The sequence below is a fragment of the Erpetoichthys calabaricus genome, chromosome 11 (genome assembly GCF_900747795.2).
Source record: "Erpetoichthys calabaricus chromosome 11, fErpCal1.3, whole genome shotgun sequence".
NCBI lineage: Eukaryota > Metazoa > Chordata > Cladistia > Polypteriformes > Polypteridae > Erpetoichthys > Erpetoichthys calabaricus.
The window spans coordinates 66,082,155-66,104,731 of NC_041404.2; the positions used below are offsets into that span (position 1 = coordinate 66,082,155).

General features: G+C 36.8%; 1 protein-coding gene across 4 annotated transcripts in view; it reads right to left on the reverse strand.

Annotated features, from left to right (window-relative positions):
- The window catches only part of zgc:162200 (uncharacterized protein LOC558638 homolog), a 96,121-nt gene that overhangs the window by 46,345 nt on the left and 27,199 nt on the right, over positions 1-22,577 (reverse strand). For all 4 annotated transcript variants that reach the window (XM_028813252.2, XM_028813248.2, XM_028813249.2 and 1 more), the window contains exon 4: positions 11,663-11,815. In XM_028813252.2, coding sequence (XP_028669085.1) covers positions 11,663-11,815 — 153 coding nt within the window. The remainder of the gene's footprint in view (positions 1-11,662; positions 11,816-22,577) is intronic.

Consider the following 22,577-nt stretch of genomic DNA (forward strand, 5'->3'; position numbering starts at 1 on the left):
GGGTGTGTTTGTGTGTGTCCTGCGGTGGGTTGGCACCCTGCCCAGAATTGTTTCCTGCCTTGTGCCCTGTGTTGGCTGGGATTGGCTCCAGCTGACCCCCGTGACCCTGTGTTTGGATTCAGCGGGTTGGATTATGGATGGATAAAACATAATTGCACAGTAACTAGTATTACTTGAAATCTCTCTCTAATTCACTACAATGAATTCCGTAAAATTAATCTGTCACTGAAATCATAGCTTATCCTTTGGAACTGCAGACTTCTTTGTTAAATTTTTTAAACTCTGAATAAATACAAATAATCAAAATGGAAAATAAAATTCAAAGACTCTGTGTTAGCCACCAGAATCTGTGTGTGTGTGTGTGTGTGTATATATTATATATATATATATATATATATATATATATATATATATATATATATATATATATATTATAAACAGAAATCAGTTGCTTGCTTCTCTGCATGCACTTCAAAGTTTTTATTCATTCCAAGTCAGCAGCAAATACAACTGAATCAAAGGGCTATTCTTTGGACTGTTGTTCCTCTAAGTTTTCTGTCCCCTACAGCATTGCCTTTTTCATGCATGGATAATTGAGAAATTTACCAGAGGAATTAGTTTTTTATCTACAGTTTTCAAATGAAAAGACTGACTGACCTGTGTGTTTTGTGTGAGCCAGTGTTTCGATACTGTAACAGCTGCACAACACTTATTATGTGCATTGTCTGTAACATGAACAGGATATGGGTCACAACGTAGAATTTCCAGTTTACTTTCCATCCCTTAAAGACTGTCATGTTGAAATTTTTTTACTTGAAAAGTACACTTCCTTGGTAGTAGTTTGCAACATGATTATTTGTTAGTCACATAATCATTTGTAGAATTTTTGATTTAATTTAATAGTTAAAAAAATCAATATGCAAAACACGTTATCACAATGTTCAGTACTTTGATTTTCCACAACTTCTACTGAACAGAGAATGACGAGTTTAGCAGAGCTACTGCTAGCTCTGCTGTTTTGAAACAGTTTTATTTTACCTGGAAAAACACAGAAAGAACTCCTAGTCTGTAAATTATGCCCGCAAGAAATTGCAATCTAAAGTTAAAACATGTTAATGTACATGAACAGGCCACTTGTGTCCAGCAGGGAGCACATGCTCCCTGGGACTCTCCTCTTTTAGAAGTCCATCTCACACCTGTATTAAAGTATTATTAAAACAAAAGTATTAAGTATTATTAAAGCAACAGAAATATTGTACAAAAGAAAGGATATATTTAACTTTATTAAAATGCAAATTTTACTCCTAATATACACTGTAGTATTATCATTTATACAAACAAATACAGCCAAACAAAAGCCACTGGAACAGTGCAATCATCATTCACTTTCTCAGCGGGGTTGTTAAACTACTGTAGTTCCATTTCGGTACAGCATGAGGCAATGTTCTTGGCACAGGGTCAACATCACAACTATGCCAATGGGCGTCTAGCTTGAGGCATCCTGACAAGCCTTAGATACCCACACATTTAGCATATTCAGTGAGCTAATTGCGACCAATGCCATATACAGAATAGGCTCCCTAAGACCCCACATAGCACATTCTTTCCCTATCTTTGAACATTGCATCTGCTCTAATCACTTAAAGTCTCTGCTTGAAAGAATTGTTCTTGCTTCGGCTAAAAAAAAAAAAAAAAATGTATGTATGCTTAACATAATTAGGCTCACAAATCACAGTATCAAATAGTTATTTTTCAATTCTGGTTACACCATCCAGGCAAGATAATGAAATATCAATTAATGAAAAACAAAATTTTATGCCAAATTTTATTAGCGAGTATTCATTTTTACAACACTGTTTATTGCCACTGAAAGCAAAAATAACGTTTTTCTGGGTAGTTGCAATGGCTTAATTTCCAATGAAATATCGCTACTCTCCTCAAAATTTCAATTGCTCCCTAAAACTGTAAAGAAAGAATTATTCAATAAGCTGCAGTGTTCTCCCCAGAAATTTTTTCCAGCCGGGTGGCATGAAAAAGTAGCCGGGTGGGGCAGGACAGGGAAATTTGGTGATGATGAAAATTAAATGTGCACTATTTTTATTAGTTAATTATTATTAATTATTTTCCAATGCTCAATATGACTTCCTTTTTTAAGGTTTGACACTTGTGCCAGAATATTTTTTATTAAATTTAAGAATTATCCAATTCAGGATACTGCACCCCTAACAAAAATTTTAAATAACACTTGTTATGACATAAACCAAGAGGCACAAGTATTGTCGCTGTCAGGAAGAAAACAATAAAAAAAAATTTAAAATATTCTTCAAAGCCAACTTGCATATGCAGAAGGTGTCTTCAGTTAAACATTTATTCTTCTTTTCTTCCTAGAAAAGGAACAACCCATTTCTTTACAGTGTTCCAACAGCTTTTCAAACAATGTTGTATGTGGCAACTCATTTTTTGCCAACCAATGCATGGATCTTATAGCTCCCACAAAGGCATCTCTCTGTAAGTTATTTAACACAGATACAGATCTTTCAATTTGACCAATTCAAGTTTGCTCTAGTACACACTTTCCTAAAAGGTCAGCAGAACACTCAATGTGCGTTTTACTTTTTTCATGGTCCAGCAAGCTTTCTTTTCGAATTCTTGTGCATGGCACATTTACCAAAGGTAACTCCCTCCTTGGGGGGTGTTTGTTTGAATATTTCATGCACGATGAGCACCACATACCATTTTCTTTGACCATTAGCCAATCAAAATCTTTAAACCACTGTTTGTTTATGCTGGATAAGCGGTGCTTAGATTTATCAATTGGCAGAGTGTGTGCTCAAGAGATTTCCCCTGATGGACCAGCTTCTGCAATGTCTTTGTCCGTAATTGCCACATGAGGAGTTGACGCTGCACCTTCATTAGGTTGTGGCGTCTCTTTTCTGAAATAACTGAGCAATGTTGTTTTCTGAACACTTTTTTTGCTCATGTTGGTAAAACGTTTGGAAAAAATTAAAAGTTCCTATGAATAAGACTTTTGAGTGGGAAAGTGAGAGCCTGTTGGATATTCAATGCACACTTGCACTACGGCAGGGCAAGATACGAACAAAAAAGGAATGGCAGATGGGTCACTTTAACAAAACTACAGAAACGTATTAGGGCCACGGTGAAGAAAAAAAAATACGGGCACATTGAAGAAAAAAAAAAAACTATATGTCAAGAATAAAGTCGACATGTTGACTTTATTCTCGGCATTTCCACTTTATTCTTGCCGTTTATGTCGAGATTAAAGCCGACATTTCCACTTTATTCTCATAGTTTATTTTGTCATTAAAGTAGAATGTCGTAAACTAAACTTCATCTTAAAATCAATGGTTAATTTACTAGATTTTCTCAAACCACGTCATAAGGTAGTGTAGTGCATTAAATGCTTTGTGTTAAGTGTTCCCTGACCAAGTTGTTAATCACTACACGCTTCTTAACCGGACATCCTCTTGCACTGAGGAGGCACCGGGAGGGATCGCCGCACAGAATACATTCACTTCATGATATTACTGCTCTCTGAACATTTACAATGCAAAGATACATACTTGATATCATTTTCATGATGAAATGCATTAAAGCATGTATTAAACATGCACGGTAGTGTGGCGGTAGTGCTGCTCCCTTGCAGTAAGGGGTCCCCAAGTGTACGTTCAGTGTAGAGAACTTTATGGCAGGTGTGACGAGGCTCCAAAAAACTGGATGTATGAATGGAAATCACACAGGTTTAACTTAAAAATTGTGTAAATGTTGGGTTCGTGATCTGGTGGTCGGAGACACGAACACAGAATTCAAAGGATGTTCTTCTGAGCTGGCTTTCTTTATTGCATGTGTGCTGTCTCTATCTGACGTACCAAACCCCAATTCCTATCCTTCCTTTTTCTCTCTCCACATAACCAATCACCACACAATAACACAAAGCATTTCATGCGCTACATAATTTATGACGAGGTTTGAGAAAATCTAGTAAATTAAATATGAATTTTAAGATGAAGTTTAGTTTACGATGCTCTACTTTAATGACAGACTACGAGAATAAAGCCAACATGTCGAGTTCAATCTCGAGATTAACGGTGAGAATAAAGTGGAAATGTCAACTTTATTCTCGACATAAGCTTAGCAGCACTACACAGACTGCACTGACATTGAGAACAGAGACATCACTTCCTGACACCCTTTTTCTGATATCTGTCAGGCTGGTTCCACGAGTCTTTTTTTTTTATTTTATCAGTCCTCCTCTCTCCCGCTATTAGCATGTACAGCCTCCTCTCGCCTGCCCACCTCTCCATACTCCTTGCTACTTTAATTAAACTGCTCCGCCCCCACTATTGCCATGTACACCCCCCTCTCAAAAGCCCACCTCCCCATACTCTTTGCTTGTGAACTCCGCTCCGCCTCATCACCGCTATTAGCTTTAGCATCGAGTGATCGGCAACATCCCGTCCCTCGCTTCTCCCCTCGCAACTTGCGATCCTACTTCTAAAATATTTGCCCACCCGTCCGCTCGTCTCTTGCCATCTCTGGAGATCATTAGATCTGTGGCTGTCATCTCACAATGTCATGCGAGATGACAGCCAGGCGCCCAACTAAAGTAACCGGGCGCTCCGCTAGGAAGAACACTGAAGCTGTTAAGAATATTGAATGCAAAATGCAAGCTGCTTAACGGCTAATACACTGTTGAATATTATAAAATGAATAATATTATTTGGTCTCAAACTACATATTTTGTAACCATTATAAAATGCATGTGTAAGTCATAATAATAAGCAGAGGAGATATAAAACAAAAATGGTTGGAAAAAACATGTTTTTTGAACTCACTGTTTCTTTGAGCAATAGCTGTTCATGAAATTGTAAAAGTTTGGAAATAATTAAACATGTTTCCCCTCCATATATTTCATAATATGATCATAAGAAAATATATGTCAGTCAGTCAGTCATTCTCCAACCCACTATATCCTAACTACAGGGTCACGGGGGTCTGCTTGAGCCAATCCCAGCCAGCATAGGGCGCAAGGCAGGAACAAACCCTGGGCAGGGTGCCAGCCCACCGCAGGGCACACACACCCACACACCAAGCACACACTAGGGACAATTTAGGATCGCCAATGCAGCTATCCCGCATGTCTTTGGACTGTGGGAGGAATCCGGAGCACTCGGAGGAAACCCATGCAGACATGGGGAGAACACACAAATTCTACACAGGGGAGGACACTGGAGGCGAACCCAGGTCTCCTTACTGCGAGGTAGCAGCGCTACCACTGCGCCACCCCGAAAATATATGTAGTTTTGGAAAAATGTGTATACACAGTTTAATATCTTTAAGGTGTTTTGCAAATCAAGTGATATAGAACGCCTTTCAGATCAAAATTGCTATTTAACTCCATACTACCCAGTCCTAAGAGAAGTCCAAATAAAGCACTTTTCCTTGCAGCTAGATGAACATACAGATGCTGAAAATAAGGCAATTTATTATAGAGCAGAAAGTTTGTAGTCTTGGTGACTACAACTCAACAATGCATGAGATCATGTATGTATTGATCTCAGGGATCAATTCTAGGCACTTTCTTATTCTCACTTTACATGCTTCTGTTAGGTCTGACAATTTCTATTTTTTATTCTGCTTTATGATTACAAACTTTAGTAGTTTCTGTGATACATAGGATTGTTTTTATTTCTGATTAAACAGACATTTTAAAAATTTCTTAATTTTGTTTCACCAAAGCTTATGCTTGGCTGTCATATTGAAACACTTCTTTTATAATGCATTTTTAGAACAAATAAAACTTAAAAAATATATATATGCTATGAAAACACTGCATTCAGGATGTGTTTCAAGAAGGAGTGTGTACAAACTATTTCAGCAATTTATAATTATTTTTTCTGCCATGTTCTACAAGCAGATTTTTTTTAACTGCCATGTTCTCCAAGCAGTTATTTTTTCTCCAGTAAGACACTGAATTATTGTTTCTACCCTTATTGTAAAACAAGATTAGATTGACTTAAAAATGAGACAAAAACTACATGCTTCACCCATTAAATCACAGCATAATATTAGAAGAGATTATCAGCTAACAAGACAACATGTTTAGAATTTCCAAACACAACAGAACTCCTGCAATCTTTTTATACTCAGCATGCAGTGTGGTTAGGACAAAATAGGTTAAGAAAGATGAAGAAAAACTAAGAAGCTGGTTGTGATGACAGGAAATGACAGCAAAGAGATGCAGCGAACACACACAAAAAAAAAGTGCCTGAGCAACATAAAAAAAAAACAAAAAAAGACTTGAGTCTAGTCATAAACTGTCCCACAAAACCAGCCTAGTGTTGCCACATAAGCTGACAAGACAGATAGCAACTTTTCAACTCAATTTTTTATCATAATGTACATTTTTAATAAACTATTTTTTAATGTAATAAAACAGGCAATTTTCTTTGTAAAGTTTTTTGTGATGGTGCACACACTTCATACTCCCAGTCTGGATTAATCAAGTCATGTATACTTGATATACTGTATATAAACACATAAACAGGGTTTCAATTATGATATTACATAGACCTTAATGCTGAGCATGTTTGAGGTGATGGTGGACACTGGGTTACACACATCTTTTCACCAAAAAGTCTGCCAATTCCAACACTTAGTGTATACTTTAACACTGTATATAGATTTGCCTTAACCTTAAAACAGAAGTGACCACAAAGGCCTTGTCCCAGCTTCCTTTGGTGTGGTTCCTGGTCCACATGAACCTGATAGACAATGATCAACCACAACACCTAAGCTTATAATTATTTTCACAGCAGTAAATTAGGTTAAGTTCTCACCAAACAATGGACTGAACTGATTTTTTGTTTCTTACTCAGTCAGATAAATGTCACTCTATCTGGGTGCTCGCACAATCGTTGGGTGTTAAGGAAATAGTAGACTACACTTGTGCTGCTGGCCAAGGAATGTTGTGTAACCATACAGTTGCATTTTTGTGGAAAACTGTTGAGATATGTAAATATTATAGAAGAGTAAGGATGAAAAGGATGTAGTGAAAGCTTATCCCTTGGGAATACAGGCTTTTCCCACTTAAAAATGGGTTTTTGGGTATGCATTACTTTTGTAAAGACATGGTTGTCTCTATATTGGAATTCCCAACTTCTGCATTTTGAATAGCAGGGCTGTGCATTTGGTGCACAAAACCTTCGACTCAAACTCCTTAATTTTTATAGCACCACTGACTTCGACTCCTCTATTTGTAGATTAGGCTATTACAGTAATCCCTCCTCCATCGTGGGGGTTGCGTTCCAGAGCCACCCGCGAAATAAGAAAATCCGCGAAGTAGAAACCATATGTTTATATGGTTATTTTTATATTGTCATGCTTGGGTCACAGATTTGCGCAGAAACACAGGAGGTTGTAGAGAGACAGGAACGTTATTCAAACACTGCAAACAAACATTTGTCTCTTTTTCAAAAGTTTAAACTGTGCTCCATGACAAGACAGAGATGACAGTTCAGTCTCACAATTAAAAGAATGCAAACATATCTTCCTCTTCAAAGGAGCAAACAATTCAATAGGGCTGTTTGGCTTGTAAGTATGCGAAGCACCGCGGAACAAAGCTGTTGAAGGCGGCAGCTCACACCCCCTCTGTCAGGAGCAGAGAGAGAGAGAGTTAGAGAGAGATAGAGAGAGACAGATAAAAAAATCAATACGTGCCCTTTGAGCTTTTAAGTATGCGAAGCACCGTGCAGCATACTTAAAAGCTGCACACAGAAGGTAGCAACGTGAAGATAATCTTTCAGTATTTTTAGACGAGCGTCCGTATCGTCTAGGTGTGCGAACAGCCCCCCTGCTCACACCCCCTACGTCAGGATCACAGATAGTCAGCGCAAGAGAGAGAGAAAGAAAAGTAAGCCGGGTAGCTTCTCAGCCATCTGCCAATAGCGTCCATTGTATGAAATCAACTGGGCAAACCAACTGAGGAAGCATGTACCAGAAATTAAAAGACCCATTGTCCACAGAAACCCGCGAAGCAGCGAAAAATCCGCGATATATATTTAAATATGCTTACATATAAAATCCGCGATGGAGTGAAGCCGCGAAAGGCGAAGCGCGACATAGCGAGGGATTACTGTATACAGCACCAGACAAAAATCTGAGGCCTTGCAGGAATTTTTTTAACAAGATACCATTAAGTTGATTTAACAATATATCCAAGGCATTATTAGTGTGTATAATGGCTATTACCGCTTAAAATGGCTGAATTTATTATTCACATATGGCTACAAAGCCCCATTTTCAGCACCAATTTCTTCAATGTTCTAATGGTAAACTCCTTTAGCTTATTCTTAAATAGTCATGTGTTAATGCTAAATGGAAATTAAGGAAGCCTTTTTAGGTTAGGGTACTAGCATTGCTAAAGTTTAGTTCTGGGTTTGAAAAAGGCTAAAATTAATCAGCCTTATCAAGAAACATGTCAATCTATTGGTTTTCTGCGGAAGGAAAGTTATTCGATGTGATAGACTGCCAAGAAACTGAAGGTTTCATACAAAACTGTCTATTACTATTTTGAGAGTAGCGGGCCCAAATGGATCTAACCAGGACCGAAAAAGAAGGGGAAGGTGCAGATTGGCAACTACTTAAGAGGATAAAAACAATAGTGTTTGAAGTTTGAAAAACAAATGCCTTACAGGTCCTTAGTTGTCTTCACTAAATACACACCAAATGCCAGTATCATCTGCAACAGAGAAAAGACAACTCCAGGATGCTGAGAATAATACAATTTTCCAATCATCTTATGTCAAATGTTTGTATTAGTTTGCTCATTTTAACCTTGTTTTTATTTGCCAGTTTCACATATGGCCTTTTCTTTGAAACTCTGCCCCTAAGGCCAGAATCGTCTTTTCACTGTTTCACATGATAACAATATTGTTTTTGAGGTGGTGCACATGTTCAGAAGCCTTTAACATGTCTCTGAATGTCATGTATTCACAAGTCAGTAAGGTGTAACTAGTGACATCTTCTTTAAACATTACTGTACCCTAAGGCTACATCCACATTACTATGTTTTCATTTAAAAATACAGACTTTAGTCTCAGTTTTTACTTTTACATTCGCACTACCCCAGCAATTTCAACCCCTGAAAAAGGAGGCTTTTGAAAATGCTCTCTAGCGAAGGTGCACTTCTGTTAATACCAGCTCAGCACGGCAATGATAATAGGTAAAAACATAAACTTTTAAAAACACAGACTCTATAATCATGTTCTGATTTGTTTAAATTTCTTTGTACAGAATTCTTGGGTGTCAAAAAATAAATGACATTCTTCTTCTTATCATTATTATTACTGCAATTTTACTTTGTGTACATTATATTTACATATTTCTTTGTTAATAAGATCTCCTTTGAGAATGAATCTATTGCTAATAGAACACAGTATGTGCACCAAGCTGGTTGAATATAAAACTGAATACTTTCTAATATGTAACATTTATAACACCTTTTTAATAAAAGTTTACTGTCAGCGTTCCAAGAAAAGGCACTACACTACAAGAAAAATAATAATTATACAATTGTAATGCAGACTCCAGGAGAAAAAAGCAGAGGAAGTGGCTGCATGTGCACTTTACACAAGGGGCATGCATTAAATCAAAAGGACAAATGACACACAAAGGTATGCAAGGACAACAAGATAAGAAACAATCTTGCCTTAACTTGCCTGTGCTAAATCAAAGAAGGCACTGAATTCCATAGGGTACTTTCATTTGAAGGCTGCAGTTTTTACTATTAATTGTGAACTGCAGCAGAGAGTGTGAGAGAAAACGGGACGTGTGTTTGTTTGTGCCTATGGATAGTCTGTGGGTCTAAATTTGCTGTCAAACAGATGAATGAACAAGAAAGTGCATCTGATATGGGTAGAATCGATGCTATCAAAGATGTGGACAGTGCAGTGAAAAAGTATTAGCCCCCTCCCTAATTTCCTCTATTTTGACAAATTCATAACACTTGTTTATGATCTCTAACAAATTTAGTGTAATACAAATTTAAATTTTATTGGTATTGTTTGAAGAAAACAACATTCCATACAATCATGTCAAACTTAAACCAAAATTCTACTTCTGACCGAGAGAAAGAACAAAACAACAAGAGCAAATCTATAAAAAGAAAAAGAAAAAAAAAACTAAGCAAGAAAAATGCCCTTTTCCCCATTATAAATACTTATTCTAAAATTTGATTAATTGCATGTTGCCATATTTAAAATAAAGTTTTGAACAGATCCTCTAAGTGAGAATTTAATTTTTTCCAATCTCAAATAGTACAGAACATCAGTTACCCACTGAATTATAACTGGCGGGCTGGAATTCTTCCAATTGAAAAGGAAAAGTCCACGTACTAGTAGTGTGGTTACGGCAATTCTTGTCAATTTGTCATTCTCCACTTTAACCCCATTTGGGAGTACACCAAACAGCTGTTAAAGGGTTAGGAATGATTGTGACACCAAGGCTGTCCGATATAAATTAAAAATTTTTTGCTCAGAATGATATTAATTTGGTACACGCCCAAAACATGTATCCCAGTGAGGCTGGAGCTAGACTGTAACATTCACATACTCAGATTTAAAATGAGCATTTGATTTACTGAAAACAAAAACAACTCACCAACAACTATATGAAAAAGTAATTGCCCCTAAACATAATACTTGCTTGTGCCACCTTTAGCAGCAACAACTGCAATCAAACGCTTCCAGTAAGATCAGTCTTTCGGCATTACTTTGGAAAACATCTGGTCCACCATTCTCCAGAGAATTATTTCATTTCAGCTGCCCACTTAAGGTCCTGTCACAAAATCTCTGTGGGGTTCAGAACTTTGACTAGGCCACTGGAAAACCTTATGACTAAACGACTATGTGAAATTTTCCTTAAAATTCTTATTCGAAGTAAAACCACACATTCTCTCTACAGTAATGTGTTCAAAAGTTGACAGTCTAACTCACAATAACATTTCATTATGTGACTCAATGGTAAAGCATACTATATTTGTTCTTGTAGTCAACACTCAAACATGTTGTGCTTTCATCACTTCCTCTTAATGTTTGCACGTACAATAGGTGAAATAGTTCTAGAGTTATGCATGCTCTGATGTAAAATACATCACAGCTGTAGTCTTAACATTAACTGTCTGGCTGCAAGTTACCGCCAAACTGCTTTATAAAACAATTTTACTATAAAGAGTAAAGAGTTATGCTGCCTTGTAAGGATTTATCTTAAAAGAACAAAAAACTGATTTATAGCACATAATAAAATCAATAGTGCTATAGTTAAGCAACACTAATTTCAAAGTAAACTTTGATCTACTCTGTCCAATGCTGTCAATAAAATAAATATAAAAAAATATGTAAATAAAAAATCTGAAACAATGCATAAAATGAAGACAATATGAAACAAATGCAGAAAGGTAACTAGTAATATAGTTTTGAGGAAAGCTGTTCAGCATTCATACTTAATATTTCAATTAAAATTACATAACAAAGAGAAAAAAACTGAATTTATACATGAATAGCAATATCTGTAATAATGTTACTTGTTTCAATTTTTTTAAATTTAAATTTTTTAATTCAGAAACAGCACTCATATTAGCTAGTACCTGATTCTCTTTCAGGACTGAAACTTGTTTCTGCAAAGAGATGTTCTCGTCCTCTAGTTCAGTGTTGTCTTGTAGTTGCCTTAACTCCCGAACTTTGTATTCTTTGAGTTCATCCCGCAAATGACCCTTTTCTGCTTCCAAGCACTCACACTCCTGTGTAGTAAAACAAACATGCATGAGGCAGGAACTACATTTTCATTACATTTAGTCTATCAATTATGAATAGCCACATAAATGTTTAGGCCATTTTATGGAGACACATTTGTTATTATGTTGTATATGTTCTTCTTCTCGATTAATAAATGAATAATGAGAAACTACTTTAAAATAATATCAACCCCAGTACGATACTTCAGATGGTTTTACAGCATATGATACTGCTATAAACAATCTTACAACTTGATGACAAATGTGAATTAAAACTTTATACATCTTACTTAGAATTCAACTTACCGTATATACTCACGTATAAGATGGGTCTTGAAACCCAAAAAATCAATCATAAAATCAGACCCCAACTTATACGCTCATTCAAAAATGCGACACTTAATTTTTTTTTTTCTTCATCTTTTTGCCTCCTCCAATCTCACATCAGTTTCTCAGGTGCATCGAATTTTGTTGCAGCAGCACAGTTACCAATTTCTTTTGCTACTTCAACAATGTTTAATTTAAAACCAGCTTCATATTTTCTTATGATCGAACGCTCCATCATACATAAGGGATGCTCTTACGATAAAGGTGTATGAGGGTGTGAGATACAAAAAACACAAATCAGTGCTAACGTTGCTTCAGAAAAGTTTGGGTATTACCGTGTAGTCACATAGGCACAATGCATAGAAAATGTGTGGTTACTCTCATATCATAATCTCTTGGATCAATAGCGTGAGTTTTCCGCATTTGACTTATACGACCAACATTATAAAATACCGCAAATTATACGGTAAAATTAAGTCCCGACTTATCTGTGGGAGAACTTATCCACGAGTATATATGGTATTTCTATGTGCATTTCTCTAACAACAAAAATATATGTATATATATTCTCACACAATCAATTAATTGATATTGGCAATTAAACACTGCTTAAATGTAAATATACATGCACTTATAGGTTTGAATCATTTTAAAATCATTAATTGCACTACAGCTTTTTGCTGTTAAAATATACATTTACTATATTTATACAGGTGTGCTTTTTTCCTTCAGTGTATCGGGTAGACATTCGTAATTCTTGAGGTTTAGTTATAAAATATGGATTACAATTTTAATTATGTAGTACTTGTGCCATACCAAAACGTATACTGTATAATGCACTGCAATAAATAATAAACACAATATATATCTTTAAAAAATCCTGTTATTTACTAAGTAGCCATTTCAAATTTGTCTTTATCTTTTCTTTTTCCAATTAAAAGCATAAGTTTCTGCATTTTAAACAAGCTCTCTGTCTAAACCCAAGTGATTTCCATTTTAATTTAAATGACAAAAGAGAGGTCTGAAATCCTTAAAGTAGCTTTTCTTGCCGTTTGTCTATTTGCAAAAGATGACTTTAGTTTACTACATCACTTTCTTTAATGTATACCAATCACCTCTCCTTCACTGATAAAACAAGCCTCCTCTTGCTGCTGTTTGTTTACACTGCAAGAACTTCACTGCAAAAGAAAAAAAAATACAGAACATGTGCTGGCTCAACTACTGTATTACCTCATATAAAGCAGCACTACAACTAAATTACCATAAAGCTTAGAAAAGCAGAGGCTGAAAATATTGGTTTTGGTGATCGGCCTTTTTACCAACCATCAATTAAGTCTTTTTTTTTTTTAGTGAAAATCGTCCAATTCCAATCGGTGGCCGATCAATTGGAGCACCCCTATTTTAGTGTTTAAAAATATTTACCCTTTCATAAAGTTGCTATATAAATAGAGGTGATCTGAATAATTGTTTTTAAGCTACAACTCTCTGTGCAAGTCAGTATGTACTACCACTGCAGCACATTAGGACATAAATAGACGAAAATACTCAGCTAACTAAATAAGTATGAAAATGTGTTGACTGAGGTTGCTAAAATGACTGTCATCAATTCCAAATTCTAGGTATGCGAAGCTGGTTGCATCATATCCAAGAAGACTCCAGGCTGTAACTGGTGAGAAAGACTTTTCAACTAAGTACCAAGTAAAGGATCTGAATCCTTATGTCAGTGTGATATTTCAGTTTTTTATTTTTAATACTAGAGGGCTTTTGCTAGCCAACCCCCATGTTTGGTTTTCCGGATACACACTTTTAAGATTTTTTTTCTTTGAATTGCTATTTCCTTAGTATCACTTTTATTTCAGAACTTATGTAAAAACAATATTTTGAATTTTTCGAGTCCCAATATGCTGAATCTTTTAAATGAGGTCAGTGAGACATGTGTTTAATGACTTTGTACCATAATTCAGGATAGGTTTCTCTGTTTGGAATTTCAGCACAGACAAAGCGATCTACATCATCAGCAGTTAATAATTTTTTTTGCAAAGTAACCAATAAATGCATGTGAGGTAAAACACGTTTCTGAAATTCTCTGACTTAAACTTCAAAGCCTTACAATATTTGCATACTTCTGACATATCACCTGTGTCCATATATTCAATCTCTATTCGCGTTTTAGTTATTTCTCCAAGTAATAATTTCTCTTTTTTTGCGCTAATGCGAGTCTTTTGAATTCCAGTTTTCATTATCTCTAAGCTGCTCTGCATGTGTTTGGCCCCTTTGTTTTGTAACCTCTTTATGACATTTTACTTTGTTTTCTACTCTCTTATTTATGACCTCACTTTGTCCTGCTTTTTTTTCCCAATGACACCTGGTCCGTGGCAATTATTTTCCCTTTTTCGAGTAATAATTTTCGTTTGTTTGTGCTACTGCGATCTTTACTTTCTTTTTTTATACTTTCTAATTTTCCTTTCATATTCTTTAACTATCTCCACATTTTTATCACACGTTTTTTTTTTTTTTGAGTCTTTCGAATTCCACTGCTTTTATAATCTGCTCCGCATGTGTATAGCGCCAACGTTTGTGAACGTGTTTATGAAGTTCTACTTTGTCTTTTACTCTGTCTTTTAATTCTGAGCCCTATTGGACATGCTTTGTTTCAAAAGAGACATGAGTCTCTTTTCTCCGCGCTGCTTTCTTCTTCGCTTAGTCATCGACATTTCATTTAATAATAATAATAATAATAATACATTTTATTTATATAGCGCCTTTCCCATGCTCAAGGCACTTACAGAATATAATTGTACAAACATTGTACAAACCAGATAAATAAATAAATAACATTAAGACAGTGAATTCTGAAAAAAAAAAAAGAAACAGACAACATAATTGATGGTCTAGCACACACACACAGGTTACATTAGCATCTTGACAGAGAAGTAAACTGAGAGAAGGGTAATAAAGTCAAATAGAGCTAAAAGCCTTCCTGAACAGATGAGTTTTGAGTTGTTTTTTAAAAGAATTCATGGAGTCAGCTGACCTGATAAATTTTGGTAGGTCATTCCAGAGTCTGGGCGCTATACAGCTGAAGGCCCTGTCACCCATGGAGTGTAGATTAGTGTGGGGCACAACAAGATTGCCAGAATCAGAGGACCTTAGTGGGCGGGCAGGCACATAGTGATGGAGAAGGTCACTGATGTAGTTTGGCGCGAGGTTATTTAAGGCTTTGTAAGTCATTTAATGTATGTAATTTATAACGTATTGTCCTTATACACTTTATATGCGCCGAGACCCTGGATCTGTGTGTGCTCAAATCCTTCACAAGACTGAATGTTTTGCTGCCCCGTTGTCTTATTTGATATTGATTGTAAATAGGGCGTGTCTTGGAAGAATCTCATGTTCTACGTCATCGTGAGAAGGTCCGGGGTCAAACTCTTGGCACAATGGCTCATGTTTAAGGTCCTCATGGGTGTTTTAACTGTCTTCTGTGATCTTAACATGAAGATCACGTCTCAACGCCCTACTGTTTCTCTCCAGGATTTTTTTTTTATAATAGAGAGAAATTTGCAAACAAATGTTTACAAAATCTTGTTTTTGCTGTGTCACTCTAGGGTACTAGTGTTGCTTTTTGAGAGGAAAAAATTAATCAAAACGATTTTAGCACAATACTGCAGCATTGCATTAAAAAATTGTATATATATGGTACTTATATTCAGGAAGTATTCAAAGCTCTTTACGTACTGCACACTTTATTAGATACATAGATAGAACTTTATTTTTTCCCTGGGGGAAACATGGCTTTTTGCAGAAGCTCTTTAAATAAATAAATACATAAATTGGTAGAAAATTAAATAAATAAATATACAAACACACATTGGTCTGAAGACACAATGGAATTACTATAAAGCAAGAAGACTTCAAAATAAAGAAAAATGAAGTTCTGACTTGGCTGTCACAGTGAAGCATTACATAGGCGTATTGCTGTTGGTGGAAAGGAGACCCCATAAAGATTCCTGACATTACTTCTGCTGAATGATTCATTGGTTGAAAGTCCTCAGTGTTCATGTGTCACAGAGATGATGTGCAGCATTATTCATAATGGTTTTCAGCTTTGTTTTAATCCTCTCATTTGCTACTACATTCAAGAGACCAGAGTGCTTCCAATGTCCTATAACCTAGCTTGTCCCTTCAATTAGCTTGTTGATTTGGTGGGCCTCTCTTGAAGTGATGTTATCAGCTCAGCACGCCACTGCACAGAAAATCACACAAGCCATCACAGACTTAAAGAAGATATGAAGGATGTCACTTCTCTCATTAAAGGAACACATTCTCCGCCTTTTCTTATATAGTTTCTCTGTGTTCTGAGACCAGTCTAACCTGTCATTAATGTGGACCCCCAAATACTTCAAGGAGTTGGTTTGGCTGATATTAAGATGTACATAATTCTCTTTGTATCAAGAAACCAATTTGTCCACCTTACTCCTATACTCTGTCTCATCCCCTTTAACAATACACCCTATAAGTGCAGAATCATCTGAGTATTTCTGTAAGTAACATGACCTAGTGTTCTATTTATAGTTTGAGGTATACAGAGTAAAGAGAAAAGGAGATAGGACTGTTCCTTGTGGTGCTCCAGTGTTGCTCACATCCTCATCAGAAACACAGTTCTTGAGTCTCACAAACTGCAGTCAGCCTGACAGATAGTCCATTATCCAGGACACCATAAGCTCATCCTCCAACTATATTTGAGTTTACCCCTTAACAGGGATGGCTGGATAGTATTGAAGGTGCTGGAGAAATCAAAAAGCATAATCCTCACAGTGCTGCCGGTTTTGCCCAGGTGAGAATAAGCCTTGTGGAGCAGATAGATAATTGCAATCTCCGGTGGTAAAGTGAGGTCAGTGGCTGGTTGGCAAGTTCTAAATAAATAAATTACAGCAACACTTGCGTCATTGGGTGAGGCGTTGTAGCGTGGTCTGAGCAATTTCAGTACAAGATGTGGAAGTGGACAGTCCTGCACTTCGTGCACATGTGCAGAATTGTCCATGTTCCTCACTAGTGCTGGAGCTGCGATTGCCACAGCTGTGCCTCACCCCACTGTAAAAAGGGAAGAGTGAGTGTTAGGAAAGAAAAGGAAAAGAAGGGAGAAAGGAGGTTAAAGCAGGCAGGAAAGGTGGAAGCAGGAGTGAGGAGGAAAACAGCCAGTATTAGGACAGCCCCAGTACAACATCATGCGGCCAACACTTGGGGTTGATATGATGGTTCGCTCCAGCTGAGCAATTTAAAAGAGCGGGAGTGACCAGGAAGAGTGCAGCTCCAGGAAGGCAGCGGGAGTCAGTGACAGAGGTTTGGATGGTGTGCCTTTCCTTTGTCCATGGCAAGGAAGGACCTGAGCTTAGCTTCAGATTGGGAGCCCTGCTGTGGGGCCATGGAAGCAACAGGGACCCCGGACCGCACAAGAAAAAAGGCTGAGTCTGTTGGGTAGGCAGCTCCTCCGCTGAATGGTCCTGAAGGATAAGCTGAGGAGAATGTGGTTTTAATGAACTGAACTAGGGCATGTGTCTTAACACTAGAATTACCAGAGCCTACGAAAAAACTCATAGATCCGGCCCACCGGCCAGCAGCCGGCTATTCCATCCCCCCAGCGACTTAGAACGTGCGCGAAGTTTTCCCAGCTCATGCCTTGATTGATTATCTGGGAGTGAAGTGGAGTTTTAGACTGGAAATAATAGATCGTTATTTGGAACACACGCATTTCATGCGTGTTCCGTTTCTACAGTAATCTGTGTAAACACATTGTTAAAACAGAAACTTTTTCATATTTTAGTAATAAATGTTACAAAATGTAGGCATAAACTATAGAATGTGTAAAGCCCGAGTTCCAAAGATCAAATAAACACTTTCACAAAAACTTCAAGGAGGATACAACAGTTTCCGTGGCATAGCGCGCTAAGTTTTGCTTCTTAGAGCACAGCTGCTTTGCCGTGCCTGAGTTCGATTCCCGGCTGGGGATAAAATGTTGCTTTTTTCTTTTCTTTTTAACCTCAAACGGACATAAAATTTATAAATTGGTTTGCACTGTCAGTTAATGAGATCGTTATATTTTCATATGGGATGCTCCTTTTAAAATATTTTTTTAACAATTGAGACTGCAATTAACATGAACAACTGTCCCTAAAACAAACGAAGTGCATGTGTGTACTGTATAATATTAACAAAAAGAGCAGCTTACTACTGAAAACGGCAAATATAGGAGTGAGTAGGGATGGAACCGGACACTCTTGATTACACTTCGTTTGCGTCTGTACTTGTGCTGTTACTTAGAGAGTCAGATCGGGGGGAGGGGTGATGTCAGAGCGCGTGAGCTCATTCAGTGCAGCAGGAACAACGCACATGTTGATCTTTTTTTTCTTTCAGTTCATGTGCCTTCCCTGTTTATTTATATATCTCTGCCTGTCTGTCTCTCTATTACGCAGTGCTCTGTCTGTCTGTGTGTGTGTTATGGATCTTAAAAATAACAGTTTTAGGGACAGTTGTTCATGTTAATTGCAGTCTCAATTGTTAAAAAAATATTTTAAAAGGAGCATCCCATATGAAAATATAACGATCTCATTAACTCCTTTGAATAATCTATCTTACTAAACAGTTAATTTATGCACGGCGGACACACCGAGTTGCATGCGCACTGTGGCCTTGGCGCCTGCCCCAGAGTCCAGGTTGTACAGCCGCCCGGACGCGACCGGCCACACCACCGCATATACGACGACATAGCCATTAAAAAACAAAAACAAGACTGCATGAAGAAAAACAATAACAGAAGCGCGTTGAAATGACCTGTCCCAGGATGCAGCCACCCTCCATGATATTTCATCACGCACCGGCTTCCCCCCTGGGAATGGCCCATACTGCTTTCGCGTGTGTTGACAAATATTGCATCGGATTGGAACAGTGCACCCTGAGCCAAATCACCACCGCAAATGTGCCCAAATGTAAATGTTACATCTAGATGATGCAGTATATCAACCACAGAGCTAATAATGAGAAACGTAGCTGAAGTCATAAACAATCACCCATTAGCAAACTCTATAAAAATGCTACATGAGGTTGAAAGAGAAGCCAATACAAAAGCCGAGGCAGACGGTGTGGCACCAACTACAATTGCCTTAGTGCTAATAAAGGACAAAGAACAGGATCCGAGATGATACAATGTTCCCATCGTTAATGAAGTGGCAATTGTGTTTCAAAGTGATGACGGTGAGCCTCTGTTTCACCTCGATATTGTCATGCATTTACATCCTGATGGAAACAAGGCGCCTACAACGCGCTTCTGAAACACCACAACCACATGAGTCACAGCTCCAAAAAGAAACTGCTTTAGTACAAATATATTTATTTAATTAAATGACATTTTCCAGGACGCACCCACCCTCCATGAGGTGATTACCATTCTTGGATTTGCGATTCTTTCGAGAATCGCGGGCTTGCTGGTATAATATATAACTAGTGACTTTTGGTTATTGTTAAGTAATTCTGTAGTATACCTATACTATCATGCCAATCACTTTGGTTTGGTGATGGGGACAGCTTCAGCCAAAATCGAACAAATATTTTACATACATCACATTTACCAGCAAATATCTAGCAAAATTTGTGGCATCACCAATCATTAAAAATGCAAGTGGTCTTTAACACACGTTAACAAATTTTTTACATTTGGAGAATTAATGCAAGGGGATAACCCTGAGCAATAAGCAACAACAAGCAGCCAACTGTTTTAATGTCAATGCTCATGTGAAGTGGAGTAATAAATATACAAAGTTGCTAAATGTTAAAACATGCTACTGTATATACTGTATGCACATAAACATCTATGTTATATATATTTATCTTAAATCTAAATCCAAATCTAATGCAGACTATAAATATCAATTTCACCCTTACTTGTATTTTTTTTTTGTTTTACAAACACATTCCTCATATTTTGTAATACTTGCCATAGCAAGGAGGTACTGTATAATCAATACATTTTACTTGTATAACATATACACTGTGGTGCGAAGAGCTCAGTGAAAAGTACTTTACTAAAAATAAATTCAATGGAATATTTAATGTAGCTGTTTGCAAGGAGTTCCATTTTCAATAGAAAATTTACAGTTGGGTTTTTTCATTAACATGTTTTTGCATTTAAGAATCAATTGTGAGCAACACAAAAACGTTCACCATGCTCAAATTATGACATGATCAACTAAGTACTTTTTCATGTGAAACCACTGCATGCAAATGAAAAAAGAAAAGCAGAAATCTTCATAGACAGTACAATAATTGTCGTTTTCAACATGTTCTTCCATTTGACGGAACCTACACCTTCATTTAACAATATGGCATGAATAAATAATAGAACCAAATGTAAAACTAAAGCCATGCAAGGAGCACGTATAAATCTAGGATGCTCATCTATGTGTTTCTTAAGTACCTATTAAACTCTGAAAAAGAAACTGATGCGGTCACTTGGCTGAAAGTAATCTAATTTTTTGGCTTTTAGAAAGAAACACCAGCTTATTTTATTTTGCAGTTGAAATGAGCTCTGGTTGGACAAACATAATCAAATTTAATATAAAAAAAATTCAAATGAACTGGCTTAACCCTGCTATTATTTTCTGGACATGACATGTAACAGCAGTACACTACAATAAGGTATTATGCAGCTTTTACATAAAATTAAACTGATGCACTATATTTGCGTAAAGCACTTAGCAGGAAAAAAAATGACTATTTTTGTGCACTAAAAAGAATTAGAGCTTGGGAAACTTGCTGAAAGACATAATTGTGGCTGTGCTTTTGCTGTGATTAGCTAACGATTAATTCAATGTGACTGAAAGACAACACAAGTTTGTTATAAAAATACAACAAATAATTAGGGCTTGTTTCTTGGGGGAAAAAAAGGGCTAACCTAAAAAAATAGTGCATGATCCATAAGGCACAAAAGAAAAGATCAGATTAGGATGTTATGCAACAGCAGTAATCTCTAAATCACTTTCAGAATTTGATCACTCTGGCCATACCTGTATGTACTTCTGCTCTTCAAACAGTAAAAAAGTTTTGAGCAATTTTGACTAGACTTATTGCAGTTTAAAAATCACATGAAGATTAAATATGTTTCTGTTGTGATGTGAGATTTTACATATAACTTGATGAATATTTTGTACTGTATATCTTTATTTGTAATTTAGACAAAGCAGTGTAATTTAGTGTCTCTCCCCCCCCCCCCCCCTTTAGGAATGGGTCTGTTTGAATTTTACGACAGGATTTGGGGGATGTGTCTTTTAAACCAGTTTGGCAAGTGTTTCTTTGCTAAAGTCATTTCTACCCCCGCAAATGGGCTAAGGTGTACTTTAACATATGGTTTGGGGGCAGGTGTTAAGATGTTCTATTTCCCCCATTGGTCTGAAGTATGGCTGTTTGGTCAGAAGCCTTTAAGTACCATGATGTGCTATTGGCTCTCGGGATTGGACAGAACATCTATAAATGTATGTGTTTAACCTCAGTATCTCTCTCTTACCAACCAACATATAATGAAGAAGCATCTTTATTGCTAACCTGAAGAGAACACAATGAACAGCACAGCTCAGCAGCCATTTTGAACAGACATGTGGCTGAAAGCTGAACATCAATGATGCCTTAACTAGAAACATTTAAGTAACCAGAAGTCTGTGTGCCACCTGAACTACATATCATTTAATCAGGTTGTATGGTTGCCGATATTCAAATGTACTTTGCATTTTGTTATTATTTATGAATATTATCAATAATACTAATACATTGTTTAAACTGTAACTTAACTTCTGCTTGTCTTTTACTATTTCTAATTGCCTAAGGTTATAGATATAGAAGGGAAGGTGGGGATAAGTTATATACAAAAATACCTTATAAACAGTGGTAAGTCTGTGAGATTAGGCATTCTAAGGCTACATATTAATAATACAATAGGGGAAAGTAGAGCAATATATATATTACTCTACCAAGACAAAACAATTGGCGTAGTCCGGCAGGATTTTGCGGTAACCATTGTTTTGCACCTTGTCAGACAAAACAATTGGCGTAGTCGGGCAGGATTTGGGGTAACCATGTTTTGCACCCTGTTTACAAATACTGTTTATGTATATGTGTGTTTATGTATGTGAATTTTAGGGCGTCCAGTATACAAATGCGGTGGAAGTAAAACATTGTTTGGTTGCTGAATGGAATATAACCAACAAAGTGTAGAGACTTCATGTGTGTCACAAGGACACCCGCATGTTTGTTAGTGCTGGTCGTAGTGAGTCCTTAATTAAAGTGCTAGAGAGTGGTGAGAAATGCATGCGTCATTCATACAGCATTTAAGTGGTTAAAGTGCTAGGGAGTGATGGGACATGCATGCATCATTCATACGGCACTTATTCGTTTAGGA